The following is a 25885-nucleotide window of genomic DNA, read 5'->3' on the forward strand; positions in this document are numbered from 1 at the left end:
TACCTCATTTAACAGCTCATCAGCACTGTGGGAACTGTTAACTACACTGCCTTGTATTGCAATACACACCAACATTCAGAATATTGTTCTTTTAAACTTGAACACTTATGCTGGGAGAAATTGCTACATAGAAATGTGTACAATTCTATTTACAAGTCTCTCTTTTGTATAATTTGGAGGTACAGTACTATGAATAGTGTAGGATAATCTATTTTTTAAAATTGTACATGGACATTTGAAGGGTTTGTTCTTTGTTCTTTTTTTTTTGTAGAAACTCCCTTGCATTACAGCTATCAATTTAAAATAAAATCCTTCCCATTTGTTTCTGCAGCAGAACACATTTATTTTTTGTTGTGTTAAAAATGCCCTTGGCTAAATCACTCCTATCCACTGTAAGGTACCATATTTCTTGAAGAATATCACAACGCTGCTGTTATGTTAATGCTGAAAGACATATACATTGCCTTTCTATATACAATTTAAGAAGTTGTTTCTTATCTTCAAAGATATGAAATTTCTTATAGACAACTCTCTTGGGGACAGCCTATCTTGTTCTGAAGCTATTTAGATATTAAGCCAGACAAGTGCCCTTTTGAAGTTTTGATGTTTTTCACACACTCGTGTTTAATAAAATAAGATAGGATAATTTCCTGTATTGTTCCTAGGCTAGACAAAATATTCTTGGGGGTGGTGGTGATATTCTTTTTGTTTTTAATGTTGTAAACCATCCAGAGTCACTTATGGCAAGATGGGGAGCAAATAAATACCTATTATCATCATCATCTAGTCTTTAGAATCACTAGTTTAACCATTTTGTAGCATTAAACTAGTTTTCTGACAGTCCACATATTTACTTTTAATAATAACTTTACACTAGATTCTTGACTACTTCCTCAGTATATACTTGGTGATCAAAAAGTGATTGTATTAAAAAAATCTGTACACAAGCATCCATTATTTCCAATAGTTGACTATAAATCAAATACATTATATAGGAGCCTTGGTGGTACAGTGGTTAGAGTGCAGTATTGCAAGCTACTCCTACTGCAATTTGGCAGATCGAATCCCACCAGGCTCAAGGTTGACTCAGCCTTCCACCCTTCCGAGGTGTGTAAAATGAGGACCCAAATTGTTGAGGGTAATATGCTGACTCTGTAAACTGCTTTGAGAAGGCTGTAAAGCACTATAAAGCGGTATATAAGTCTAAGTGCTATTGCCATTGCTATTATTCACACAATGGATACAAACAACCTCAACTTATCAACCTCTTTCTGAAACTTATCATTCAATATTTGAAAAAAGTCATAATTTTTTTTTAATTTGATGCACATTTTACTATCAGAAAGTTACTGTATGCTATCTCCAAATATATTCCTTTTAACTGAATGAAATATTTAGATCCAGTTTTTAAATATTGGCAATTCCTTTACAAACATTCATATTCCATATAGGTAAACCAGAATCATTTAAAAACTGAAGTGATTGATTTAACCACTGGGTAAGAAAGGTCATAAAATGGGGCAAAACTCACTTATAAAATGTTTTTCTTAGTAACAGAAATTTTGCACTCATACATTGAGGACTACCCCTATAACAGCCTCCTCTTCCTTTAAATATTTGTCATTTAAAACTACTTGCATTTATTCAGATTAGTCTCATGAGGAAAACCTCTCCTCAGCTCATGCAGATGATTTAGTCATTAATACATATTACCTGGCTGATTTCACAGCCATCTCCAGACTGTTTGTTAGTCCCTGAAAAAGCTTCTGTGAAGAAAAGAAAAAAAAAGGAACATTATCTTGAAGGTGATTAGAAAAACCCATTAAAATTGGCATTTTTCCATATGATTTATGTATATTTTTAAAAGATGAACACAATATTAAAAGAGAACAACTATAATCATGCTGTTTATACTAAGTATTAGTTATAATTTATTTGTGTCCTTCCTCCAGAGCTTTCTATTGGTTGAATTTTCTTTTTATCAGCATTATCAATGAGATCAATTCATATTTTTTCATTGAAATTTCATTAAAAACTCTTGAAACACAGATAATGTTCCTTTAATTTCTTGGTTAAAAATACTTTGCTACCAAGCAAAGAAACTTCAGCCATTAAGAGTTATGCCTTGAGAGTAGTAGAACCAGAGATGACCCAATAAAATTGAACTGTGGAAAAATCATCCTTCTGCTTAAACATGATCTATATTTCTTACATATGCTTAAACAGTCTGTATGATGTACTCATAATTTATGTCCTCATTGCAGCATGATGTAACCTTTACCACAGTAATAACAATATTCATAAGTATACTTCGCACTAAAAAAAGCTATTTATAATGACATTTGATTAAGACATTTTTTGTGAAGATATGTGAAGGATGAACAAACTTGATGTTAATGAAACGCTGCTTACTGTGAAGTTCAGCTATGAGAATGGAAAGGGAACACCTATTTGTTTCCCACCTGGCTTTAATAAACTGTAGTGTAGGAACCTGTAAATAGCATCTGCATATAAGGCTAAGACTTAGCCTTAGGGAGCATACCTCTTTCACCTGCTTCTGCTTTATTTATCAAATTTATACAGCTGCCCAGCTCACCCAAGGTGACTCTGGCCAGCACACTGCAATAAATATTATAAAAGAATATAGAAACAGCAAATTCAAATATAAAAAGCACAATAATAAATATCCTAACAACCCAAAATATCAAATGCTACATTAAAGGAGAATAAATAAATTACTGGTTCAATGGAAGCCCAAGGCATGGCCACATAACTGGTCATGAAGATTTTTTTGAATATCTAAAGGGGATTGATAACAGACAGGTTGTCAGTGAAGGTCACAAATAAGTTTATTCATTACAGGCTTGCCGCAATATTCTACAACCTTTTAAAAATCTTTTTCCAACATTCTTCCATCTTTTATATTTCTGTTAATCTGTTCCAACTAGAGCATGGCACAAAACAAAAATCTGGTGTTGTAGTCTTGTGTGGTATTATGTCACATTATTAGAGCATAAAGTACTCAGAATATTGTTTTAATCCAGTCAGAATGTCACTAAAACATAAACTGAGGCTACTTATTCGTGTATAGCAGGAGTGTCAAACTTGATTTCATTGAGGGCTACATCAGGGTTGCGTTTGACCTCGGGGCCAGAGTGGGCATGGCCAGCTTGATGTCACTTGTGTTGGGGACTCCTGTGGTGGCCCGAGTGCTCTGCCAGCTCTGTTTCCTGGGCTCCCAAGCTCCGTTTCCAGCTACGATGGCCTCTTGTAACCTCTTGCCACTAAAAATGGAGCTCGCAAGAGCCACATGCAGCCCTCCCAAGCTGCATTTTTGCTGGCAGAGGCACCATGGGCCAGTCCTTTGCTGTTTCCAAGGTGGCCCTGCAGGCCAGATCTAAGCATCAGGCCCATGGGCCTTGAGTTTGATATCCCTGCTGTACAGGGATGCTAGCTGGTCATTTTTTAAAACATACTGAAAGGTATTGATTTTTTTTCTTCAATATTCTATTGGTACATTTTATAGGTAAGAGTGACTCTTTAAATGAATCATAGGTCAGGGACAAATCAATATTTCAAAGTCATCCAAAGCTGAAAAGCATGGAGTGACAATAGATTTAACAGATCCATGGAAATTTCATAGGCAGGGTGATTCAGTAAAACACATTCAAAATTGCTTCCTGAAACCATGTTTGTAAATATGTCTATATGATTAACATTGTCCTACTTTCTGATTGACATAACTTTAAAATGCGAAATTCTATTACATTTATGTAATTTTCTAAAGGTCTGATTTAGCTACACAGCTCTGTAACATGGAAGCACCCATCACATTTTAAAGTCTTTGAAGTTAAAAATGCTTTTACTTTTAATAAAAAGAGCATTGATTTATCTCCTAAACCCAGAAGCATTCTAAGTCACAGTGGCTTTGAAATACCTTGTCTGCCACAAAGATCAACTGCTACTGTATTTTACAGATAATGTAATACATAATAGATAAGATGACCTATCTCTATAGCAAAGGAAGAATACTTCATTATCAGTTTCATTTTTCCCAGTGCTCAATTATCACTTTCTTTTTTATGGCAGATAAAAAAACATAACTAAAAAGCAGTCCAGATGTAACTCATTTGTGTTAACCTAGCTTCTATATTGTATCAGCAGATTTACATCTCCAATTTTTTTATTCAGGGTTGTCAGAATTCATAGATATTAAAGGGAGCCCACTGCTCTATAAAAGATTAATGGCTCGTGAAAAAACATTTTGAAGCATCTTGATATTGGAGCCCAGCAAAGCTATATTCCAAGTTTAGCTCAGAAGACAAAGACTATGAACTATTTTCATATAGGTAGTCCTCAACTTACATTTAGTGATTTTTCAATGTTACATCACTGAAAAAGTGACTTATGACTATAAGTCACATGATCAAAATTCAGACAATTAGCAACTGATTCGTGATGGTGACAGTGTCTCAGGCAAAGCAAAGTCAAACAGGAAACCAGATTCACTTAACAACCATGTTACTAACTTAGCAGTTGCAATGATTCACTTAATAACTGTGGCAAGAAAGTTCATAAAATGGGGCAAGTCTCACTCAGCTAGATAAATTTTTGGCTCAATTGTGGTCGTATGTCTATCAGTATTATTTGTTGATAAAGTATTATTTGGTTATAAAAATATGTAAAATGTAGTTTCTTCATACTGCTGAAGAAAATTGTTATATTCAGAACCCTATGGATTCTAATCTTCTTAAAAGATCCCATTAGATCTTTATGTCTATACTGTATATTTATTGACTAAATATTTATTTTATGTAAACTGCCAGAATTTTCCACATTGATTTTTTAGATGTATTCTTTCAAGAAAACCAAAATAATTTTTCATTAAACTGCAGCCTACTCTTGTTTTTGAAATCAAATAGTTATCCAGCTTAGTACATAACTCACTAACAATTTACTTTATGATTCAAACATTTAACACCATGTGTAATGCCATTCCAAGATGATGTGTATCTAAGGAATTGAAAGTGAAACTTAACAGTATTTTAACCGATTAATGATAAAGTTTAAAATAATTAAAAATTATTGAACTAAAAATCTGAACAAATTTTATTAAACCCAATGTAAATGTGGCATAAGTAAATCTTATAACAAGAAATCATTAGGTTCTACTGAGTTGAGTTCATCTTGTTTACACTATGGTCCACCTTGGCCTGCCTTTGATAATAACTCATAGTACTTCAAAGAAGATTCCAGTAATCTCTGTCAGGCTTTATCCAGTCATGGCAATAAATCCCTGCTCAAAACTCAACCCCATATTCATTGATTAGTTAACAGCCAGCAGTGCAAAATATGTTGCTTTATTGCAGACAAGAAGGAAGTAATATTACACACTGTAGAGCAGTGGATATGGCCTTCAAGGGAATATTCAGAAGACATAAGAGAATCAACATGGGCAAAAGCATTCCTTATGTCCTGAAAAAGAAACATTATTGGGAAGAGGCTTAGACTGGTCCCTTCCTGAAATAAAAAATTAGAGAAGCAAAATACAAGGAACTTTCCAGATTCTGTCACTATAACCTAATTCAGTATACTGAATTATAGCCTTAGAGTGGAATTGCTTTCTTGAGCTAGAATACCAAGATTGATATCCCATCTTTTTTCCTCCTGCCCTTTCAAGTCAACATCCCCTCAAGGAAACAGAGTATGGATGTCAAATTTGATCGCATCACATGACATATTGTGATGTATTGTGGCGGTTTTGCCTTTGCGGACCCAGGGCAGATGTGGCCTGTGCATGACGTATCTGGCCTGCATGACACCAGTTTAATAGGCCCGAGTTAGAGCAACTGGTTGGTTGACTCTTAACATAGCCCATTTCCCCCAAATTCATAATAAAGGCATCTTCTTTCTATTGTTCTTTTGCAATCATCCTATTAGCCCTTTCTCTTTCCTATTAAATAGTGCTTATTTATGAAAGACATTTAGAAAAGGAATTCTGAAGGTAATATGGATACATGTTGGGTATGAACATAGTATATATATTGCAGAAGCAAATTTTTTTGAGGTAGAGAGTCCCCAAACAATTTATGGGATAAAAGGTATGGCTAGAAATTTAAACTGTTTTTGGAAAGAGGTTAGCAGGTAGAATTCATGGATATAGTAACATCCTCACAGCAAGTCCCAGGAAAGAATGTGTAATTCTTAAAGTTATAAAACATATCTGTTTTGAAATTGTGTAAAAGCAATGAGAGCACGTGGTGAACATTTTGTACCTTGAAGAAATCTCTACCAGACTTTTCTGACAAATGATAGCCTTGTGCTCCTGAAAAGTAAGAATAGTTTGAATAACATTAGGTTACCTTTGGGAATATGTGCTTCTGTTTGTGTGTACACTCATTAATTGACTATTAATTTCCTAAGGATAATTTCAACTCAATGAAAGTTCAATTAAGTTCACCAAAGTCTATTAGAAATAGTTCATTTGGTATTAAAATAAACTACAAATGGTCTGTTGTCTAAGATATTTTTAAATTACCAAACTAGCAAATGAATTTTCACCAGAAAATCCATATCCTAAATAATACATTTACATAAAAATCATGTAGACGGCATTAATAAGAACTTTAGAAAAGATGTCATGGATCAAAACAAATTTGATTAGTTCCCCATCTATCCCCTTGTCCAAATCATTTGATGAAAATATTGAAGAGTACTGGACCTAAGGCGGAACCTTGTGGTACCCCACTGCTTACTTCCCTCCATGTAGATGTAGTACCATTAAGGACCCATATCATTGAATATGGTTTGTCAGCCAGTTACAAATCTATCTGATGGTGATGCTGTTTATCCCATATCTTTCTAGTTTACCAAGAAGTAGGTTGAGGGCTACTTTGTTGAATGACTTGCTGAAGTCTAAGTATATTATGTCCACAGCATTGTACTGCTTTACTAATTGAGTCACTCTGTCAAAGAATGAAATAAGATTAGTTTGGCATGATCTGTTTTTAACAGACTTCTACTGGCTACCAGTTAGAACTTGGCAAATATTCCATGGATGAAAATCCTAAAGGGGAAAACCACTTAAGAATCTTGGGAAACTCTAAAAAGTATAATCATAGAAGCCCCGACCAGCACAATACCACTGAGAAAGAAAAACAAGAAATCCAAGAAGAAACCAGCATGGCTGCACAAAGATCTCTCTGGCAAATTGAAAGAAAAAAAGAACAAGTACAAAAAATGGAAAGAAGAACACACAACTAAGACAGAATATCAGCAGATAGCCAGAGTTTGCAAAGACGAAGTCAGGATAGCAAAGGCTCTGAATGAACAAAGACTTGTAACGAAAGTCAAAGATAATTTAAAAAGTGTCTTCCAACATATAAATAACAAGAAAAAAAAATCAAGGAAACAGTCGGTCCACTAAAGAGAGAAGATGGCAAGGAAGTAACAGGCAACAGAGAGAAAGCATAACTGCTTAACTCATTCTTTGCATCCGTCTTCACGCAAAAAGAAACTATAGCTCAACCCACCCAAAACATAACTGTAAAAGACAGACCAGGAATAAAAGTTAAAATAGCAAAAAAATAGTAAGAGAACACCTGTCTGATCTTGATGAACACAAATCACCGAAGCCTGATGGATAACATCCCAGAGTTTTAAAGGAGCTGGCAGAGGTCAGCTCAGAACCACTGCACCATATCTTACAAAAATCCTGGAGCACCAGGGAACTACCAGAGGACTGGAAAAGAGCAGATGTGATTCCCATCTTCAAAAAAGAAAAAAAAACAGACCCAGGAAACTATAGACCAATCAGCCTAACATCAATACCTGGGAAGATACTGGAAAAAATAAAAAACAGATCTGCCAACATCTAGAAACAACTAAAGTAATAACTAGCAGTCAGCACGGGTTTGTTAAGAACAGATCATGCCTAACCAATCTTATTTCATTTTTCAACATAGTGACTAAACTAGTAGACCAGCAAAATACTGTGGACATAATATACACTGCTCAAAAAAATAAAGGGAACACAAAAATAAGACATCCTAGATGTGAAAGAATGAAATATTCTTATTAAATACTTTGTTCATTACATAGTTGAATGTGCTGACAACAAAATCACACAAAAAATATCAATGGAAATCAAATTTAGCAACCCATGGAGGTCTGGATTTGGAGTTACACTCAAAATTAAAGTGGAAAAAAACACTACAGGCTGATCCAACTTTGTTGTAATGTCCTTAAAACAAGTCAAAATGAGGCTCAGTAGTGTGTGGCCTCCACGTGCCTGTATGACCTCCCTACAACGCCTGGGCATGCTCCTAATGAGGTGGCGGATGGTCTCCTGAGGGATCTCCTCCCACACCTGGACTAAAGCATCCCCCAACTCCTGGACAGTCTGTGGTGCAATGTGGCGTTGGTGGATGGAGCGAGACATGATGTCCCAGATGTGCTCAATTGGATTCAGGTCTGGGGAACGGGCAGGCCAGTCCATAGCATCAATGCCTTCGTCTTGCAGGAACTGCTGACACACTCCAGCCACATGAGGTCTAGCATTGTCGTGTATTAAAAGGAACCCAGGGCCAACCGCACCAGCATATGGTCTCACAAGGGTCTGAGGATCTCATCTCGGTACCTAATTGCAGTCAGGCTACCTCTGGCGAGCACATGGAGGGCTGTGCGGCCCCCTAAAGAAATGCCACCCCACACCATTACTGACCCACTGCCAAACTGGTCATGCTGGAGGATGTTGCAGGCAGCAGAACGTTCTCCACGGCGTCTCCAGACCCTGTCACGTCTGTCACATGTGCTCAGTGTGAACCTGCTTTCATCTGTGAAGAGCACAGGGCGCCCGTGGCGAATTTGCCAATCTTGGTGTTCTCTGGCAAATGCCAAACGTCTTGCACGGTGTTGGGCTGTAAGCACAACCCCCACTGTGGATGTCAAGCCCTCATACCACCCTCATGGAGTCTGTTTCTGACCGTTTGAGCAGCCGCATGCACATTTGTGGCCCGCTGGACGTCATTTTGCAGGGGTCTGGCAGTGCTCCTCCTGTCCCTCCTTGCACAAAGGCGGAAATAGTGGTCCTGATGCTGGGTTGTTGTCCTCCTATGGCCTCCTCCATGTCTCCTGATGTACTGGCCTGTCTCCTGGTAGCGCCTCCATGCTCTGGACACTACGCTGACAGACACAGAAAACCTTCTTGCCACAGCTCGCATTGATGTGCCATCCTGGATGAGCTACACTACCTGAGCCACTTGTGTGGGTTGTAGACTCTGTCTCATGCTACCACTATAGTGAAAGCACTGCCAGCATTCAAAAGTGACCAAACCATCAGCCAGAAAGCATAGGAACTGAGAAGTGGTCTGTGGTCACCACCTGCAAAACCACTCCTTTATTGGGGATGTCTTGCTAACTGTCTATGCTTTCCACCTGTTGTCTATTCCATTTGCAAAAGAGCATGTAAAATTGATTGTCAATCAGTGTTGCTACCTAAGTGGACAGTTTGATTTCACAGAAGTGTGATTGACTTGGAGTTACATTGTGTTGTTTAAGTGTTCCCTTTATTTTTTTGAGCAGTGTATTTAGATTTCAGCAAGGCATTCAACAAAGTAGACCACAACCTGCTTCTTAGTAAGCTAGAAAAAAGCAGAATAGATAGCACCACCACTAGATGGACTCACAACTGGCTGACAAACCGTACTCAATGAGTAGTCCTTAATGGCTCAAAGTCTACATGGAGGGAAGTAAGCAGTGGGGTGCCACAAGGTTCCATCTCAGGCCCTGTACTCTTCAATATCTTCATTAACGACTTAGATGAGGGAACTTACCAAATTTGCAGATGATACTAAGCTGGCAGGAATAGCTAACACCCAAGAAGATAAGCTCAAGATCCAAATGGATCTTGACAGATTAGAACACTGAGCCGTATCTAACAAAATGAAATTCAATGTAGAGAAAAGTAAAGTCCTACACTTAGGCAAGAAAAACCAAAAGTACACATACAGACTGGGTGAAACCAGGCTCAATAGCAGTAACTGTGAGAGGGATCTTGGAGTCTTAGTGGACAACCAGTTAAATATGAGCCAGCAGTGTGCAGCAGCAGCCAAAAAAGCTAATGCAATCCTAAATTGTATTAACGGAGAGATACAACCAAGATCAAGGGAAGTACTAATTCTACTCTATAAAGCCTTAGTAAGACCACACCTAGAGTACTGCATCCAATTTTGTTCACCATATTATAAAAAAGATGTTGAGACTCTAGAAAAAGTACAGAGAAGAGCAACCAGGATGATTAGGGGACTGGAGACTAAAACATACGAAGAACGGTTACAGGAACTGGGTTTGGCTAGTCTAGTAAAGAGAAGGACCAGGGGAGACATGATTGCAGTCTTCCAATATTTGAGGGGCTGCCACAGAGGAAGGGATCAAGCTATTTTCTAAAGCACCTGTAGGCCAGACAAGGAATAATGGATGGAAACTGAACTAGGAGAGATTTAACCTGGAAATAAGGAGAAACTTTCTGACAGTGAGAACAATCAACCAATGGAACAGCTTGCCCTCAGAAGTTGTGGGAGCGCCATCACTTGAGACTTTCAAGAAGAGATTGGACTGTCATTTGTCAGAAATGGTGTATGGTCTCTCACTTGGGTGGAGGGGTTGGACTAGATGACCTACAAGTTCCCTTCCAACTCTGATTATCTGTTATCTGTTATTTATTTGTTTCTAGATGTTTACCTATCTGTTTTTGATTATTTTTTCAAGTATCTTCTCAGGTATTGATGTCAGGCTGATTAGTCTGTAGTTTCCTGGATCTGATTCCCCCCCCCCCCCTTTTTTGAAGATGGGAACCACATCTGCTCTTTTCCAACGCTCAGTTTCCAAATGGTCCATGATTTTTTAAAAATATGGTACAATGGTTCTGAGGTAACATCTGCCAGCTCCTTCAGAATTCTGCGATGTAATCCATCAGGTCCTGGTGATTTATATATCAAGATCAGACAGGGGTTCTCTTATCATTCTCTTGCTTATTTTAATTTTTATTTCTAGTCTGTCTTTTACAATTATGTTTTTGATAGGTTGGACTATAGTTTCTTTTTGCATGAAGACTGATGCAAAGAATGAGTTAAGCAGCTCTCTACTGTCTGTTACCTTCCTGCTATCTTTTCTCTTTAGTGGACCAACTGTTTCCTTGACTTTTTTCTTGTCATTAATAAGTTGAAAGAAGCTTTTTTTATTATCTTTGACTTTTGTTGCAAGTCTTTGTTCATTCTGAGCCTTTGCTTTCCTGACTTCATTTGCAGATTTGGGCTATTGGCTGATAGTCTGCTTTAGTTATGTGTCCCTCTTTCCATTTTTTGTACTTATCCTTTTTTTCTTTAATAAAAGAAAAAAGGTCCTTGGAAGTTTTTTAATTCAACCCTTGTTGAAGAATGTGACCCTTTATCATTCTGGACAAATGGCTACCCAATCTCTTCTTAAAAATCTCCAGTGAGGGAGCACCCACAACTTCTAGAGGCCAGCCATTCCACTAATTAAGTTTTCTCATTGTCGGGAAATTTCTCCTTAGTTATAGGTCAGATCTCTCTTTTATAAGTTTCCACCCATTACTTCTTCTCCTGCCCTCAAGTGTTTTGTAGAATAGATCTTAATTAATTTTGGTAGAAGATCTTTGTGATCCGAGCTACAATCAGCAGAGGTCTTACTGATTTAATCAATCTCCATCTTTTTTGCAAAATATATAGTCAATTTGATTTTGGTATTATCCATTCAGTGTTCAACTATAAAGTAATCTTTTAAGTTTTGGAAAGAAGACATTTACCATAAACTCAGAGCGATCTCAGCAGACCACTACTAGTCTGTCTCTAGATTCTTTTTATACGTCATTTCCCCCCATTATTCCACATGCTGTTTCACTTCAAACTTGTATTTAACATGGCATTTGTTCTTGATGTGTCAATAAAATGCTGCAAGTCATCATAGAAGTGTTCAAATTTCATTTCTTGTGCATCTGTAGTTTAGAGCATTGAATGGATTGTCATGTTATTTGGCTTGACTTGGACTTGAATTGAGTTCATTCTATCATTTTGGGGGTTCATCCAATCAATGACTTTGACACTCTTTTGTTAATAATAATAGTTACTCAACTTTTTCTATTATTTGCTTGTCTGCAGTAGATCCAATATTCCTCTCATGTGAAGCAACTTATTTCAGTCCGTCTCAGTTTGCTGGTTCTCAGAAAGTCAATGTTCAGTCTTACATTTCTATTCTAACAAATGTCTATCATAGTTCATAGTTCTATCATATCATATTTGCACATATCTTTTGCCTCTCACACATCAGAAGCTGAAGTCTCACACATCAGGAGCTGAATATCATAAATATCAACGCTACTTATACTTTTGGGCGATTGAATTGATCGCTCTATGAATTGGAAGTCATGGTGTAGAAAGAAAATGCATATAGATTATATCATGTTAAAAAGAATGGACTATTGATTTATGCAACATGATTGTTAAACGTGATCCTTAAAGCCAATCACATTCTATGTGCATCATAAATTTGCTGTAATAATCTAGAACTCATCCAAAATTAAGCAACACTAAGTAAGCTATTCTCCATTATAATAGAACAATTTTAAGGTTCTTAACTGATAGTCTCAATTTTTCCAGTGACTTGTGCATTATATAGGGTTGCCAAACCAATATAGGAAGAAGTTATATAAATGGTATTTTATATTAATGCTTTGCAGCCTCCAGAAAATTCTTACAAATCAACTTCCATAAAAATGTCAATTGTTCCTTAAATGTTTAAACTGTTTTAAAATATATGCTTTATTCTATTTGCTGAAGTATTACTTGCATTTATCCATTTACAGACATACTATTTTGGAAGATGGAACTCTAAAAATTGCCAATGTTACCAAAGCAGATGCTGGGAGTTATACATGTATAGCAACAAATCATTTTGGCATAGCCAGCAGCACTGGGAACCTGATAGTAAAAGGTAAGATGTTACCTTCACCAGATAGTTCCTTAGGCTGAGTTCCAGTAAGATATCTGTCAATTTGTACTTCTTGGAAAGTTTGTAAAAATGATTAAATTTGCATGTAGATTTCTGAAAAGCTACTTTTCTGAAATATATATGAAAACAGAGAGAAAGATAAAGAGAGAGAGAGAGTATATATATACAGATATGAATTAAGTACTTCAAAAATATAATTGCCATATTTGTTATTTTATTTTTTAGAGGAAAATCCTTACACTCACAATTATTTTTCTTCATGCTAATTATTCTTCCTCAGGTTTCATACCAGGTGAGAAATTCCTTTCTCATCTACACAAAAATAGTGTTAATAAAAAAAAGACTCACTGAAAATAATAAAGTGAATGCCATATTCACACATATACTTCAAGGTTTGTAAAACTCTTAAACTAGATGCATTGTTTTTGTTTCAAAAACATTTGCTTTTGCATCTCTTTTGTTCAGAAAATGTGCCTTATTATGATAATAGTGCAGGTGTTTGTGTCAGAAAACCACAGACCACTCGGCAGAGTAAGCAGAAAAGTGAACAAAACAGCACTGCGAAGGAAATAATACAAAATTCTTACTAAAGATGATCCTCTGTAACAGATTGGGAGCAAGACTAAAAAAAGATTGGCTGCAATTAAATACACCACACTATTCCAGAATGTAAAGCCACCCAAATGTTAATAGCTTTGGATTCCTTTTATCAATACAATTTTATATTAGTTTTATTTCTTTATCTTCTGAAGAATGTGTGGTGTTGCCTATGCAATATTTGAAACCTCCTTTGAGTGTTCTCTCTTCATCAAGCTAATTTTTTGTTCCATGTGTTTGTTCTTTTTTTAAACTAGCATATACATTTTTCAATTGGTTTTGCATTTTATTGCCCGTTTTAATCCCACAAGCAAATAATGGTTTTTCTGCAGAACCCCAATAGTCTCCCATTCAGCAGTTATCTTACAGGGCAAGCTCTGCTTAGTTTCAACAACCCAACTCTCATCATGTGTCTGTAATCTCTAGGCACATATATGCTTGGGTAGCATTTTATAGACAAACATATAAAACTTCCTTTATGAGAGAAGCTAACCAAGAACTGCATGTGGTTTAATCAGTTTCACCAATTCATTGATTTTTATGGAACTAGAGAGAACAGCTGCAATAAGGAAAACCAAGTGAACATATTTTGTTTTACTTCCTCTTCCTGCTGTGAGGTTTCCCCATTCCTTCCGTGCTCCATTACATTGATGCATTTATCAAGCTATTGATGCTATAACAGAAATGCTGCTATTGTGTTCACAAAGAGAATGTTGCTTGTGTATGCTCCCAAATAATTTCCTGTAAGCAATAAAGCCTGCAAGTTTGTACACAGTTAAACTGATTTAGGATGATGGTGTTCAAGGAGGCAAAAGTGTGGTCCTTTTTTAATAACTATTAAATAAGCACTAAAAATGGGTTATTAGGGCTTTATAATAGTGATAGAAGTAGTGAGTCTTTAATCAAGCAAAAAATCATAGTTTCAATTTGTGATCTATTATATTCTGCTGAACAACATTGCTGGTTGTTTGATTATTTTAGCCCTTAACTTTATTAATTTAAGAGAATCCACCCCACAAAAATAAGTGCTTCAACTGATGTAAGTTTTTTAAAGAAAATCCTTCAAAAATACATAAATGTAATCTATCTTGTTGAGATAAAATTAGTACATATTATATTTTCCTTGCAATAATAGTCCTATTTTTTCTCCAAGATATAACCAATGCATAATTGTAACACTATAGCCAATATTCTTCTTTTAACGTACCTCAAGGCTCCATAATTTATATATAAAAACGCTCTTTTACCAAATTAAATGGAATAGTAAAATGTCAGTTGTAGCATTTCTAATTGAGCAGATGTGCTGATACTGACAAATGTTTTAAATTAAATTATACACTTTTGATGAGTAGTCTTGCATCTGATATAGTAAGTCTTTATAAATCTGATAAACACTTTCATCTCCCTCTTCTTGAGGAAGGGAGCAGGAGTGGAAAAAAACATGTATTGGAAAACAGATTAAAATGTATTGATGTACTGCTTTGTAATTAATCATAGTTTTATAACCCAGTCAGTTTAATTCTGCCAGACTGAAGTGAAAGGGGCCCCATTTTGTTTTCTTGGCTATATATCTATTTTTCAGTGTATATTGCACTATTAAAGGCATACTAACTTTGGTCAAACCTGAAAACTCTACATGTACAGTCATGATGCATTAGAAAATATATATATAATAAATCACAATTGTATAACTGTAAAATTTGGGAAATGAATTTATTTTTGAAATAATGACAATGCTTTTAAATAATAGCAGGAATAATATCAGCAACAACAATCAGCACTTTTCACTGATACAGCAGCTCACTTGTGATACATTTAATTTGTTTAATTTTCAGTTTTTCTTGTCTTATCTTTGCATTTTTCCTCTAGTATTCATAGATGTGCATTATAGAAATAAGCACTATGTATATTGACTCTTGCTCACATATATAGCATGAATTATTGGCAGACAGGGAGTTTTTATACTTAGAATCATTAAATGGACATTTCAGTGTCTGCTGACTTATATAGAATGACTTTTTCCTACAAAGTATAGGTGCTTAACTGATGTTTTGTTAACATAGCTTAAGAATTCCTTCACTTTGTCATAAGTTGAAAGTGATTGATTCTGACTCAATTCTATTATTGGTTGCTTACGTGCCATCAGATTGGTGTCAACTCTTAGATACGACATAGGTAGATTTTCACAATAACTTCCAAGTTTTCCAATGGTGCACAATCAATTCTGTAATTGAACTGATCCACTTTTGCCAGCATTAGAGAGAGCCAAAACTTTGCATAATGTGTCCAAACTCAAGGCCTGCAGGCTGAATCTGGCCCACAGGGTACTTAAATACAGCCCGTGGAACTGGCCTGGAAATATCAAAAGACTGTCCCATGATACTGTCACCAGCTACTGGTGGCTAAAATGAGCGGCCCCTGTGCATCTCATTTTCACTGTCCATGGCCTCTTGAAGCACTCTGCTGGCCAAAAACAGCCCAAAAATGGGCTGAAAAGGGGGCCGAAAATAGACCTGAAAATGGGCAAAAAATGGCCCCAAATGGGCAGGAAAACAGCCTATAAATGGGCCGAAAACATGCTGGAAAATGGCCTGGAAAACAGCCCCCAAAACAGGCCTAAAAGGCCTGAAAATGGGCTGAAAAACGGGCCAGAAATGGGTTGAAAAACAGCCTTGAAAACGGCCAGCAGAGTGCTACAGGAGTCCATGGAGAGTGAAAACTAGGTGCAAGGGGCCATGTGCAGACCCTCTGCACCCTGTTTTGGCCAGCAGGGTGCTGCAGGAGGCAATCACCCCTCCCTACCTCCCCACTGGCCTGCAGAGGAGAACTACATTGCTAATGTGGCCCTCAAAGAAACCTAGTTTGACACCCCTGTTCTAGTCTATTGAGGGTATTCTCAGACATTTTCTTTAACAACAACTTTCAAAAGCATCAATATTCTATCCAACTTCTTGAAGGTCAAACTTTGACTTCCATAATGTCATGTGCACATTGGTTACATTATTCTGATCTTTGTAGGTATAAATGCATCATGGCATCTGTATATATCTTTTCTATGGACATATTGAGATGTGCTAGTCTGTGGTGTATTTCTTGACTGCTTGTTTCTGTAGTGTTGATGGTAGATCCTAAAAGACAAAATCTTTAGCATCTTCATTGCCGGATCTATTACTGGTTGTTCTACTTGTTATCATTAGTTTAGTCTTTATTTTTAATTTATATCCACTTTTTCATTGTGATCCTTGACTTTTATTACTTGAGCTTGCAGGTCTTTTGCACTTTCAGCTATCAAAGCACCATTACCATTGATGGGAGCAATATGCTGCATGGAGCAGAGAATACACCAGAAGGCAAAAAGCCTGGACATTGACTCTAATCCAAATTATTTACATCTATCCCATAATATGGCCTATACAATGAAAAAAACTCTTCGGAAGTCTAAACAAACCATAAAAGTACTTTCATTTTATGCTGATATTAGTGAGTATCTATGTCCAGAACAAACATAAGCATATCCACAGATATTCATCACACTATTCTTTCTAAAGCAATATTACACACGGTACAGAATGGGAATAAGAAATAATAAGCTAAAGAAATCAAAGATAGAAAAATAAAAGGGAAATATGGCTACATCTAGGTTATAAAAAACATTCATTCATTATACCTTTCCATAACTCTGCTGTCCATTATGGGTTTTTACCCTTTGTACAAGAGAAATTAAGCACGTTAGTGAAAAGTTTAAAATCCTTCATACTAGAATTTTGCCGCTAATGCTTTACAAATAAATATGTATTTTTATTTATTTATTTTTCTTCAGGGCTAGTACAGGGTCTGATTCATGGAATTTGCAAGTTAAAATGTTTTAGTGAAAGAAATATTCTAGGATTGAAAAGGAAGTTAAATTCTCTTTCTGCATCTTTATCCTTCTGAGTCTTATAGCAACAATAACAAGAGTGCCATAATGCTAGTGTTTATTTAGCAAAATAAGCAATGCAGCTACTTCGTTTCCTTTCTTCTTCATATGAGTGATATCTTAAAAATTCCATGTGTTATTCTGTTCCAGATAATAGTCACTTCAAAAATAGCTTTGAAGCAAGTACTGAAATTCCCTGGGATATTTTCTACAGTCTTAACGGAACTTATTTTAATACAATTGTCTGAGTCAAAAAATGTATTTTCCATTTGTATTTATTACAAAGTAAAATAGACAAAACTGTATCAATAGACCCCAATAGTAGTTTTTCATGACATTTATTTTTCTTCAACGCAATAAAATGCACTAGATTTCTATATCAAGACTACTAAATAAATGTTTAAAAAAATGTCTGAATGACACAAAAGTAAGCTAAACAAACAGCTGAAGTAGCTTCATCATGAATTCTATTTTTATATTCTTCCTATTGTCATATGTACTTAATAGTTTTTGCCATACTTGACAAATAATTACAAATCCATAACCTGAAATAACACCCACGTTCTCTTCCATACTGTAGAACAGGGCTGTCATAACTCGCGCCATCATGTCATATATTGCAACTTTTTTTCCCTTCACTAAACTGAGGGTGGGCGTGGCCAGCATGTGATGCGTCCTGCCTGCCAGCCACCAGTTTGACACCCTGATGTAGAATATTCTTACAATATTCAAACATATTTATTCATTCCTGTGGTAACTTAAGTAAACATAGGTGAAACCAGACTTGCAGCTTCTTGAATATTGCCAACAATTTACTGTTAACTTTCTGGAAGTCTGTTTATTTAAAAAGCAAAGAATTTCTGACTCTGACAGAATTTTATGGTCCTTCTTAGTTCTGTGACTAATCCTCTAAAGAACTCCACATCAGCTCTTCAATAGTGTAGCTCCCTTGTGGGATTGTTGCATTCAAAAGCATGCTTCAAATATGTGTTATCTTCACAAGGTTCCAAATCTATAAGGATACTTAAAGCTCACTTTTCTTTGCACCAGCTGCATGTAATATTAGCCCTCACCTTAGCTAAATGCATTATAATGTCATGTAAGGGGGGGAATTATTACCATATTCGTACTTCCTGTAAATCCAAGAGAGCTATTTCTGCTGAGTAGTATATCTTACAAGTCCTTCTGAGGAAGCTGTAAGAACTTTCCAAGCTTTGCATCTACTGAGTTTCATGTGGAGAAACTTTAGTAGCAGTAGTTGTAAAATGTCCTCAAGATTGTCCTTCTATGGCATGATTGGGCAATTTTACACATATTTATACTGTGTTTAAATGACAGTATTTATCATTTTGCGAGATAAAGTGCACATTGGACTATCTGGAGATAATTAGTATCCTTCCAGAAATCATAATCACCTGTTTTTAAACCTGTAGCATGTAAAGAAGATTTTCTAGACTGATCATTAATTGCTGTATCATTCGACAGCAGGAACACTTTTGCTTTGAAGCTAGTGTTAGCGGCACTCAGCAATCTGTTAAACACATAATTTGTTTTTTGCTATTATTCCATTTACCTGCCTTTTTCCAACAGATTGTTTTCTTTTTTGCAAATCTTTAACTGCTGATCCTTTTTTCTTCTAAGGATGCTCTTATCCATTATTGTTTCTAATTAGCCTGTTTATTTTCCTGAGCTTTCCTGTATCTCTATCTCTGCACACTTCCTCTTGCTTGCATCTCTCTCAGACCTCCTAAGCAGCTTGCAAACATAAATGAAACACAGCCACCTGTTTTTTTTTTCCCTTCAAGGCAGGCTTATCCGCTTTACTGTATTTTGCAAATAATTGTTTTGTGTATTGCAATCTTTCCCACTGAGAGACTGGCAAAACTTGTACCTCCTTCCTTTGGACAGAATGAACCACCCATGCTATTTATTGCTCATGTAGCCTTTGCTATAACACTATAACCCATCCTGAGTGTGAGAGCTGCTTTCCTGCAGAGATGTTCCAAGCAGAATCTTTTCCAACACCTCTAAAAACAACAGTGTTCAACAAGCTCTACTGCTTAACAAATCTGTTCTGTAATGTAGCAGTCTGCCTACACTTAGAAGCTTTGTAGTCTCTCTGTGCATGGAGCTGGCAAATAGTCAAGAAAACTTAACCATGAGAACAATGTGCAGAACTCATTTCCATTCATCAGTAGGGAAATAGGCAAAGAGAGTGACATGCTTCTGCTTTGGCCATAGCAGCTGGGCACAAAAGGCAAAATGTTGGTGCAGGGAACTGAGAGAGAAGGCAGCTGGGCACATGAATACTTGGTATGCTGGGGTGGGGTGGCTGAGATTTCCCAGGACATGGCACCAGGCCTAGAGCCGTGCAATTGTGGAGCAGCTTGCTATCCTGCAAGGCAGGGTGCAGGAGAGTCAAAAGGGCATAGATGAAGGGAGATAGATGGAGGTAGTGACTTGAAGCACCCTGCGGACATAAGTGTGGCCAGACTGCCAATACCCAAATTTTAACTGCAAGACCATGGGGCCACTGCACTGCATATAACTTGGAGCATGTAAGTCTATTTTTTTCAGTACCATCAAAACTTCAAATCCCAACCTTAACTTCAAAAATGGACACTGAACGAATGGCCATAAATCAAGGGCTATCTGTACTCATTATCAGTGATATTGTTACTGAAGGATTCCATTATTATTCTAAGTTTGTAAATAAACTCTTAGTTATAGGTACCAAACCAGGAGCCTTACCCCAAGAATCTTTTATAATGTAGCTTTATAAAAGGAGCCTTCCAGATTGTTGAGGGCAATAGTATGTACATCCCAGGGTTTCAGATATTTAGATCAGACAGAACTGAAGAGACATCAGGTAAAACAAAGGGTGGAGGATTATGTTTATATATCAACAACAGCTGGTCTCAGGATATAACTATAATATATAAATTCTGTGATGAGAATTTAGAGTCTTACATATCAACTGCAAGTCATTTTATTCTCCACATGAGTTCTCCTCATTTCTCCTAATAGCTGTGTATGTTCCTCCACAAGCTTGTGTAAAAAAGGCATTATGAACTCTAACTGATCAAATTATGGAGATTGAAGCCAAACACCCAGATTCCCTTCCCATCATTTTAGGAGATTTCAATCAAGCAAATTTAAGGAAAGAGCTCCCAAAATATTTCCAGCATGTAATTGTGCCACCAGAGGCAAAAAATACTTTATACCACTGCTATACAACTGTAAAAGATGCTTATAGGTCTTTACCACGAGCAGCTGTGGGACACTCTGATCACTGCATGATTCATGCCTACAGACAAAGAATTAAAACCATGAAACCAACAATTAAATCAGTGAGGACTTGGTCTGATGAGGCAAAACTAAAGCTCCAGGCTTGCCTTGATTACACTGATTAGAATGTTTTTGAAGATGCCTCTGCAGACCTAGATGAGCTGGATACTGTAACATCATATGTCAGCTTCTGCGAAGACTTATGTGTACCAACAAGGAACCTGCAAATATATAGTAACAATAAACCTTGGTTCACAGTTAAACTTAAGCAGCTACATCATTCCAAAGAGGAAGCCTACAGAAAAGGTGACAGAATGCTATACAATCAGGCCAGAAACATATTAACAAGAGAGATAAGAGCAGCAAAAAGAAACTATTCCGAAAAGTTAAGGAATCAGTTCTCAACAAATGAACCAGCAAACATGTGGAAAACTCTTAATAACATCACTGGCTACAGCAAACCTCCTTCCCAGGCAAAAGGAAATCAACAACTAGCAGATGACCTGAATGTGTTTTACTGCAGGTTTGAAAGGAAACTACAGCCACCTATCTCCACAACCCCCATCTCAAACACACCAACAACAACCAAGCCTCCTACAACTGGCCCCAATCCATTGGGCTCACAACCTCTGGTGATCACAAGAAAAGAAGTGCAAGATCTATTTCACAGACAAAAGCCAGGAAAAGCACCAGGATCAGACAAGATAATTCCTTCTTGCTTAAAAGTCTGTGCTGACCAATTGGCCCCCATCTTCACCCGAATCTTCAATAAATCGCTAGAGATGTGCTATGTTCCTTTTTGCTTCAAATGCTCTACTATCATCCCAGTGCCAAAGAAGCCCTCCATCAAGGAACTGAATGATTACAGACCAGTTGCTCTAACATCTGTAGTTATGAAAATCTTTGAAAGACTAGTGCTGTCCCACCTGAAAACCAACATGGATCCACTGTTAGATCCCATGCAGTTTACATACTGAGCAAATGCCATCACTCTGCTAAATAAATAATTACCTCAACATTGTCCAACCATTTACAAAGTCTGCACTACTATTACTATTAATCTTCTCATCGCTCCTTATTACCCATCCCCTTCCACTTGTGGTTATATGACTGTAACTTTGTCGCTTGTATACTTACGATGTATATTGACTGTTCCCTAGTATGATTTGACCGCTTATTGTACCCTATGACTATTAAGTGTTGTACCTTATGATTCTTGACTCTTGACGAATGTATCTTTTCTTTTATGTATACTGAGAGCATTTGCACCAAGACAAATTCCTTGTTTGTCCAATAAACTTGCCCAATAAAGAATTTTATTCTGTTCTGTTCTGTTCTATTCTATTCTGTTCTGTTCTGTTCTAGTCAAATAATACTTATGTTGTAAACTTCCCAGAGAGTGCTGTAAAGCACTGTAGAATGATATGTAAGCCTAAATGCTATTGCTATTCGTTTAAGAAGCAAGCAGTAAAGAAGAATAGTAAAAGTAACTGAATGTAACACAATTCAGTTTGGATGCAGTTTTGTTCCTGTTTTACTTGAAACATACTTCTTTCACATTTCCAGCATATAGGCATTTAATGTTTCAGGTATTTGTCATATATAACCTAAAGCCTGTGTATTATTATGTCTAGAACAATTATGCTCATACATTCAACATGCAAATGAAATTGCATTTGTGACAGAAAATGCAGTTCCCTCTTCTATAATATTCTGTTGAATTTATTTGTAGTTGAGCAATTATCATAAAGCTGTAATTCAACAATGAAAGTGATTGATTTATAAACAAATAAAATAAAATACCCTGTTTCTCCAACAATACGGCCTCCACCAATAGGAAGGCCCAGCATGATTTCTAGGCATGAGGTGAAATTAAACCCTACCCCCAAAATTTAGGCCTATTTAATCCATGCGTTTCCCCACCATTTCTCACATCGTTCATTAAAATTACACGAGGTGAAGAGAAACGGGGGGAACGGGGGGAGAAAATTTGCCTTTAGGGAGCACCCTGCACATAGAATACCCCAATCTACTACCTATAGAACATCGGTCAATAGAAGCTCCACGAAGGCAGAGTCACCAGCCACTTCTATCGGCCGGTAGAAGCGGCCTCGGGGCAAACGCCCACATGCACTCCCCTCACCACAGAGCTGTTTCTATTGGCCGATGGAAGCTCCCCGAAGGCAGAGACACCAGCTGCTTCTATTGGCCAGTAGAAGCAGCCTCAGGGCGAGTGCCCCACGCACACTTCCTTTGCCACGAACCCGCTTCTACCAGCCGATAGAAGCAGCTGGTGACTCTGCCTTTGGGGAGCTTCCATTGGCCGATAGAAACGGCTTCGTAGCGAGGGGAGTGAATGTGGGCACACGCCCCAAGGCTGTTTCTACCGGCCGATAGATTTCCTCCTCCATGTGCACCCCCACCTAGAGCGGCCCATGCGCACTCAACTCTCCACAAGGCCACTTCTACCAGCTGATAGAAGCGGCTGGTGACTCTGCCTTTGGGGAGCTTCCATCAGCCGATAGAAGTGGCGTCATGGAGAGGTGACTGCGCATGGAGCACTCTAGGTTGGAGTGTGTGTGTGGGAGGAAATTAAGACACCCCTGAAAAGACGTCCTAGCTGTTTTTTCGGGGCTCAAAAAAAAATAAGACCCGGCCTTATTTTATGAGAAACACGGTAATATAAATGAAAAAAGATAAAATTTATAAATTCCTGGATTTTCATGATATATAATTACACCCAAATAGGTGTTAAAATGTAACCATTTAATTATTTGAGTAGATTAGAGGAATTGTGTGTTTCACTGTAAAAAGCCAACTAGAAAGCATATTTTTGTTTTGATGGCTAAAAAGATACTATAGCATTTTAAAGACAGCTCTGTATCCTTTCACACTGCATGCTGAGAATGCATAGAAACAATTTACAAATATTATATAATAAGTGAATATAGAACATTCTCAGAATCTAAGCGGAAGATATTTGAATTAAGATGCACAACAAACTCTGTTACAAGCCATTTTGTTTTCCCAAGGGAATTAAAATCAAATTTTGGAAATCCTATCTTTTGTTTTAAGCTACTGTTACTTGTCCTTGTGGAACACTTTAAGAAAAAATATTAAATTTTATACTCCATTTGGTAACTCATCTTCACAGACTAAGGAAAGCAAACAGAGAGTGCATGTTGTTGTTTTTTTAAAAAAACTTTTAAAAGTATTTTATGCACCATCCATGATGCTATTTATTCAGTTTGTATAGCCGCTCATCTCAAATCAGTAACTTTGATGGTGACTACTCATAAAAAATAATCAAAACAATTAAAGCACACTACAAAAAGATAATTACATACAAATTAACAAATTAAAATAACCTGTCAATGTCAGCATAACCAAAAAAGGGGGCCCTTTACACATTCAGGACTCCAGACCCAGGCACACATTAGGTGTTCAAAGCCAGCAGGTTGGATGAAATGATGGAAGAAGATGGTCCCTCGGGTCCTGATCCTAAGCCACGAAGGGCTTCAAAGGGGACCCTCATCCTGCTCCTACCGGAAGTCAACTAATGTTTCTCAATCCCATATCTCGACCTGAATCTGGATCAAAAGGGGTCCAAATAATCTGCTTCCTCCAGAGTCAGAAGCTGCCATGCAATGACTTTTTCTACAGCCTTCCTAAAAAAAGGAAAGTTTGGAAACTGAATGAAAGTTGTCCAAATTAGTTGGGTTGAGTGATGACCCCTTGAGGAAGGGAAGTACCACCACCTCCTTAAGAGCCAACAGGACTTCCCCTCCCCCAAAGAAGAATTAACAACTACCCAGATCCAAACATTTGTCCTCTCCTGAGCAGCTTTGATCATGATACAGAATCAAGGAGAGAAAATGTGAAAGAGTGAGAAATTGAGTATGAGTATGATTTCTTATTCAAGTCTTCTGATGATTTTGTTCTAAATATTTAAAATGTTGGCAAAATAAAAGTTAGTGCAGCTAATATATGAACTGTAACCTCTTTCCATTCACCAGTATATAAACTGTAATCTCTCACCCATCCATCCATTGACCAATTTTTACTCAGAAACAGATTCTGATTAAGTGAATATCCAACATATGATCCTGCCAACCTAGAACTTCAAAAGCATGCAAATGAAAGTAGAAAAATAGTTACCACTTCAGTGAGAAGGTAACAGCATTCTGGGCACCTTGGCATATAGTCATGCCAGCCACATGATCACAGAAGCATCTTTGGCTGTGAATCAGAGATGAGCACTGCCCCTAGTGTCAGATATGAGTGGACAGGGGAAACTTTTAACTTTACCTTTTCAACATTCCTTTAGTGTTATAACCATACTATACATTCTGGCTTTAAAACTACTTGTTATTCCCTCAAATAAATCAGAATATCACAATGCATGTATGTATGTCTGCTGTTGAGGAGACCTGTCATGATGTCAGTGACAATGCAGACATCCTATGCTGCTCTCTGAAATTATTTCCTCTGTCAGAAAGTGGATGGAATTTTTCACATGATGGATCACTTATAACCCTTTAAAAAAAAGAGAGAGAAAGCCTTTGATACAGCAATGTACTAATCATTCTTTCAGCAACAATTCTCACAGAAAATTGTAAAGAATCCTCTGGTCCAAACAAATTTGTCACAGGAAGACTATCACTATTCCACTGTATATCACAGCACTTTGATCAGTTGAAGCATGTGCCTTCTGTAAAATAGAATTATTGCTATCTTTATTCGAACTATGACATCTACTATGGCATCATACATAAAAAATATTCACTGGAGAGTACCAGAGTTGCCCAACTTGAGATCTGAGCTACTCAATATATATTGATTACCCCCATTCATAGATGAGGCTCCAGAGAGTTTCTACCCAAGACTGTAGCCTTCAGCTTATTAATTTTGCAGCAACTTATGTTCTTATGCCATAAGGTTTTCTGTCTTCTCTTACTATTTATTTGCATCTCTGCTTAAGATGGCTGTTTCTACTCCCTGCTGTCTAGCTCTTTTTATACTTATAATTTTAACCTTATAGCTTGCTGTTGTGTTTTT

At 37.0% G+C, this 25885-nt stretch overlaps 1 protein-coding gene and 1 long non-coding RNA gene across 6 annotated transcripts in view; one reads left to right on the forward strand and one right to left on the reverse strand.

Moving 5' to 3' along the window:
* The window catches only part of LOC113418127 (contactin-4-like), a 356259-nt gene that overhangs the window by 255815 nt on the left and 74559 nt on the right, over nt 1-25885 (forward strand). For all 5 annotated transcript variants that reach the window (XM_087954600.1, XM_087954599.1, XM_087954602.1 and 2 more), the window contains exon 12: nt 12881-13008. In XM_087954600.1, the coding sequence (XP_087810726.1) occupies nt 12881-13008 (128 nt within the window). The remainder of the gene's footprint in view (nt 1-12880; nt 13009-25885) is intronic.
* LOC148132005 (uncharacterized) lies at nt 1736-13338 on the reverse strand. Its single transcript, XR_015747488.1, has 3 exons — nt 13272-13338; nt 6276-6325; nt 1736-1766 (listed from the first exon to the last, which is right to left on the reverse strand). It is a non-coding gene; the product is annotated as an uncharacterized LOC148132005 (long non-coding RNA).

This window comes from Notechis scutatus, chromosome 2 (genome assembly GCF_049901735.1).
Source record: "Notechis scutatus isolate UNSWTSFEM ecotype Mainland chromosome 2, rNotScu1.2, whole genome shotgun sequence".
NCBI classification, from domain to species: domain Eukaryota; kingdom Metazoa; phylum Chordata; class Lepidosauria; order Squamata; family Elapidae; genus Notechis; species Notechis scutatus.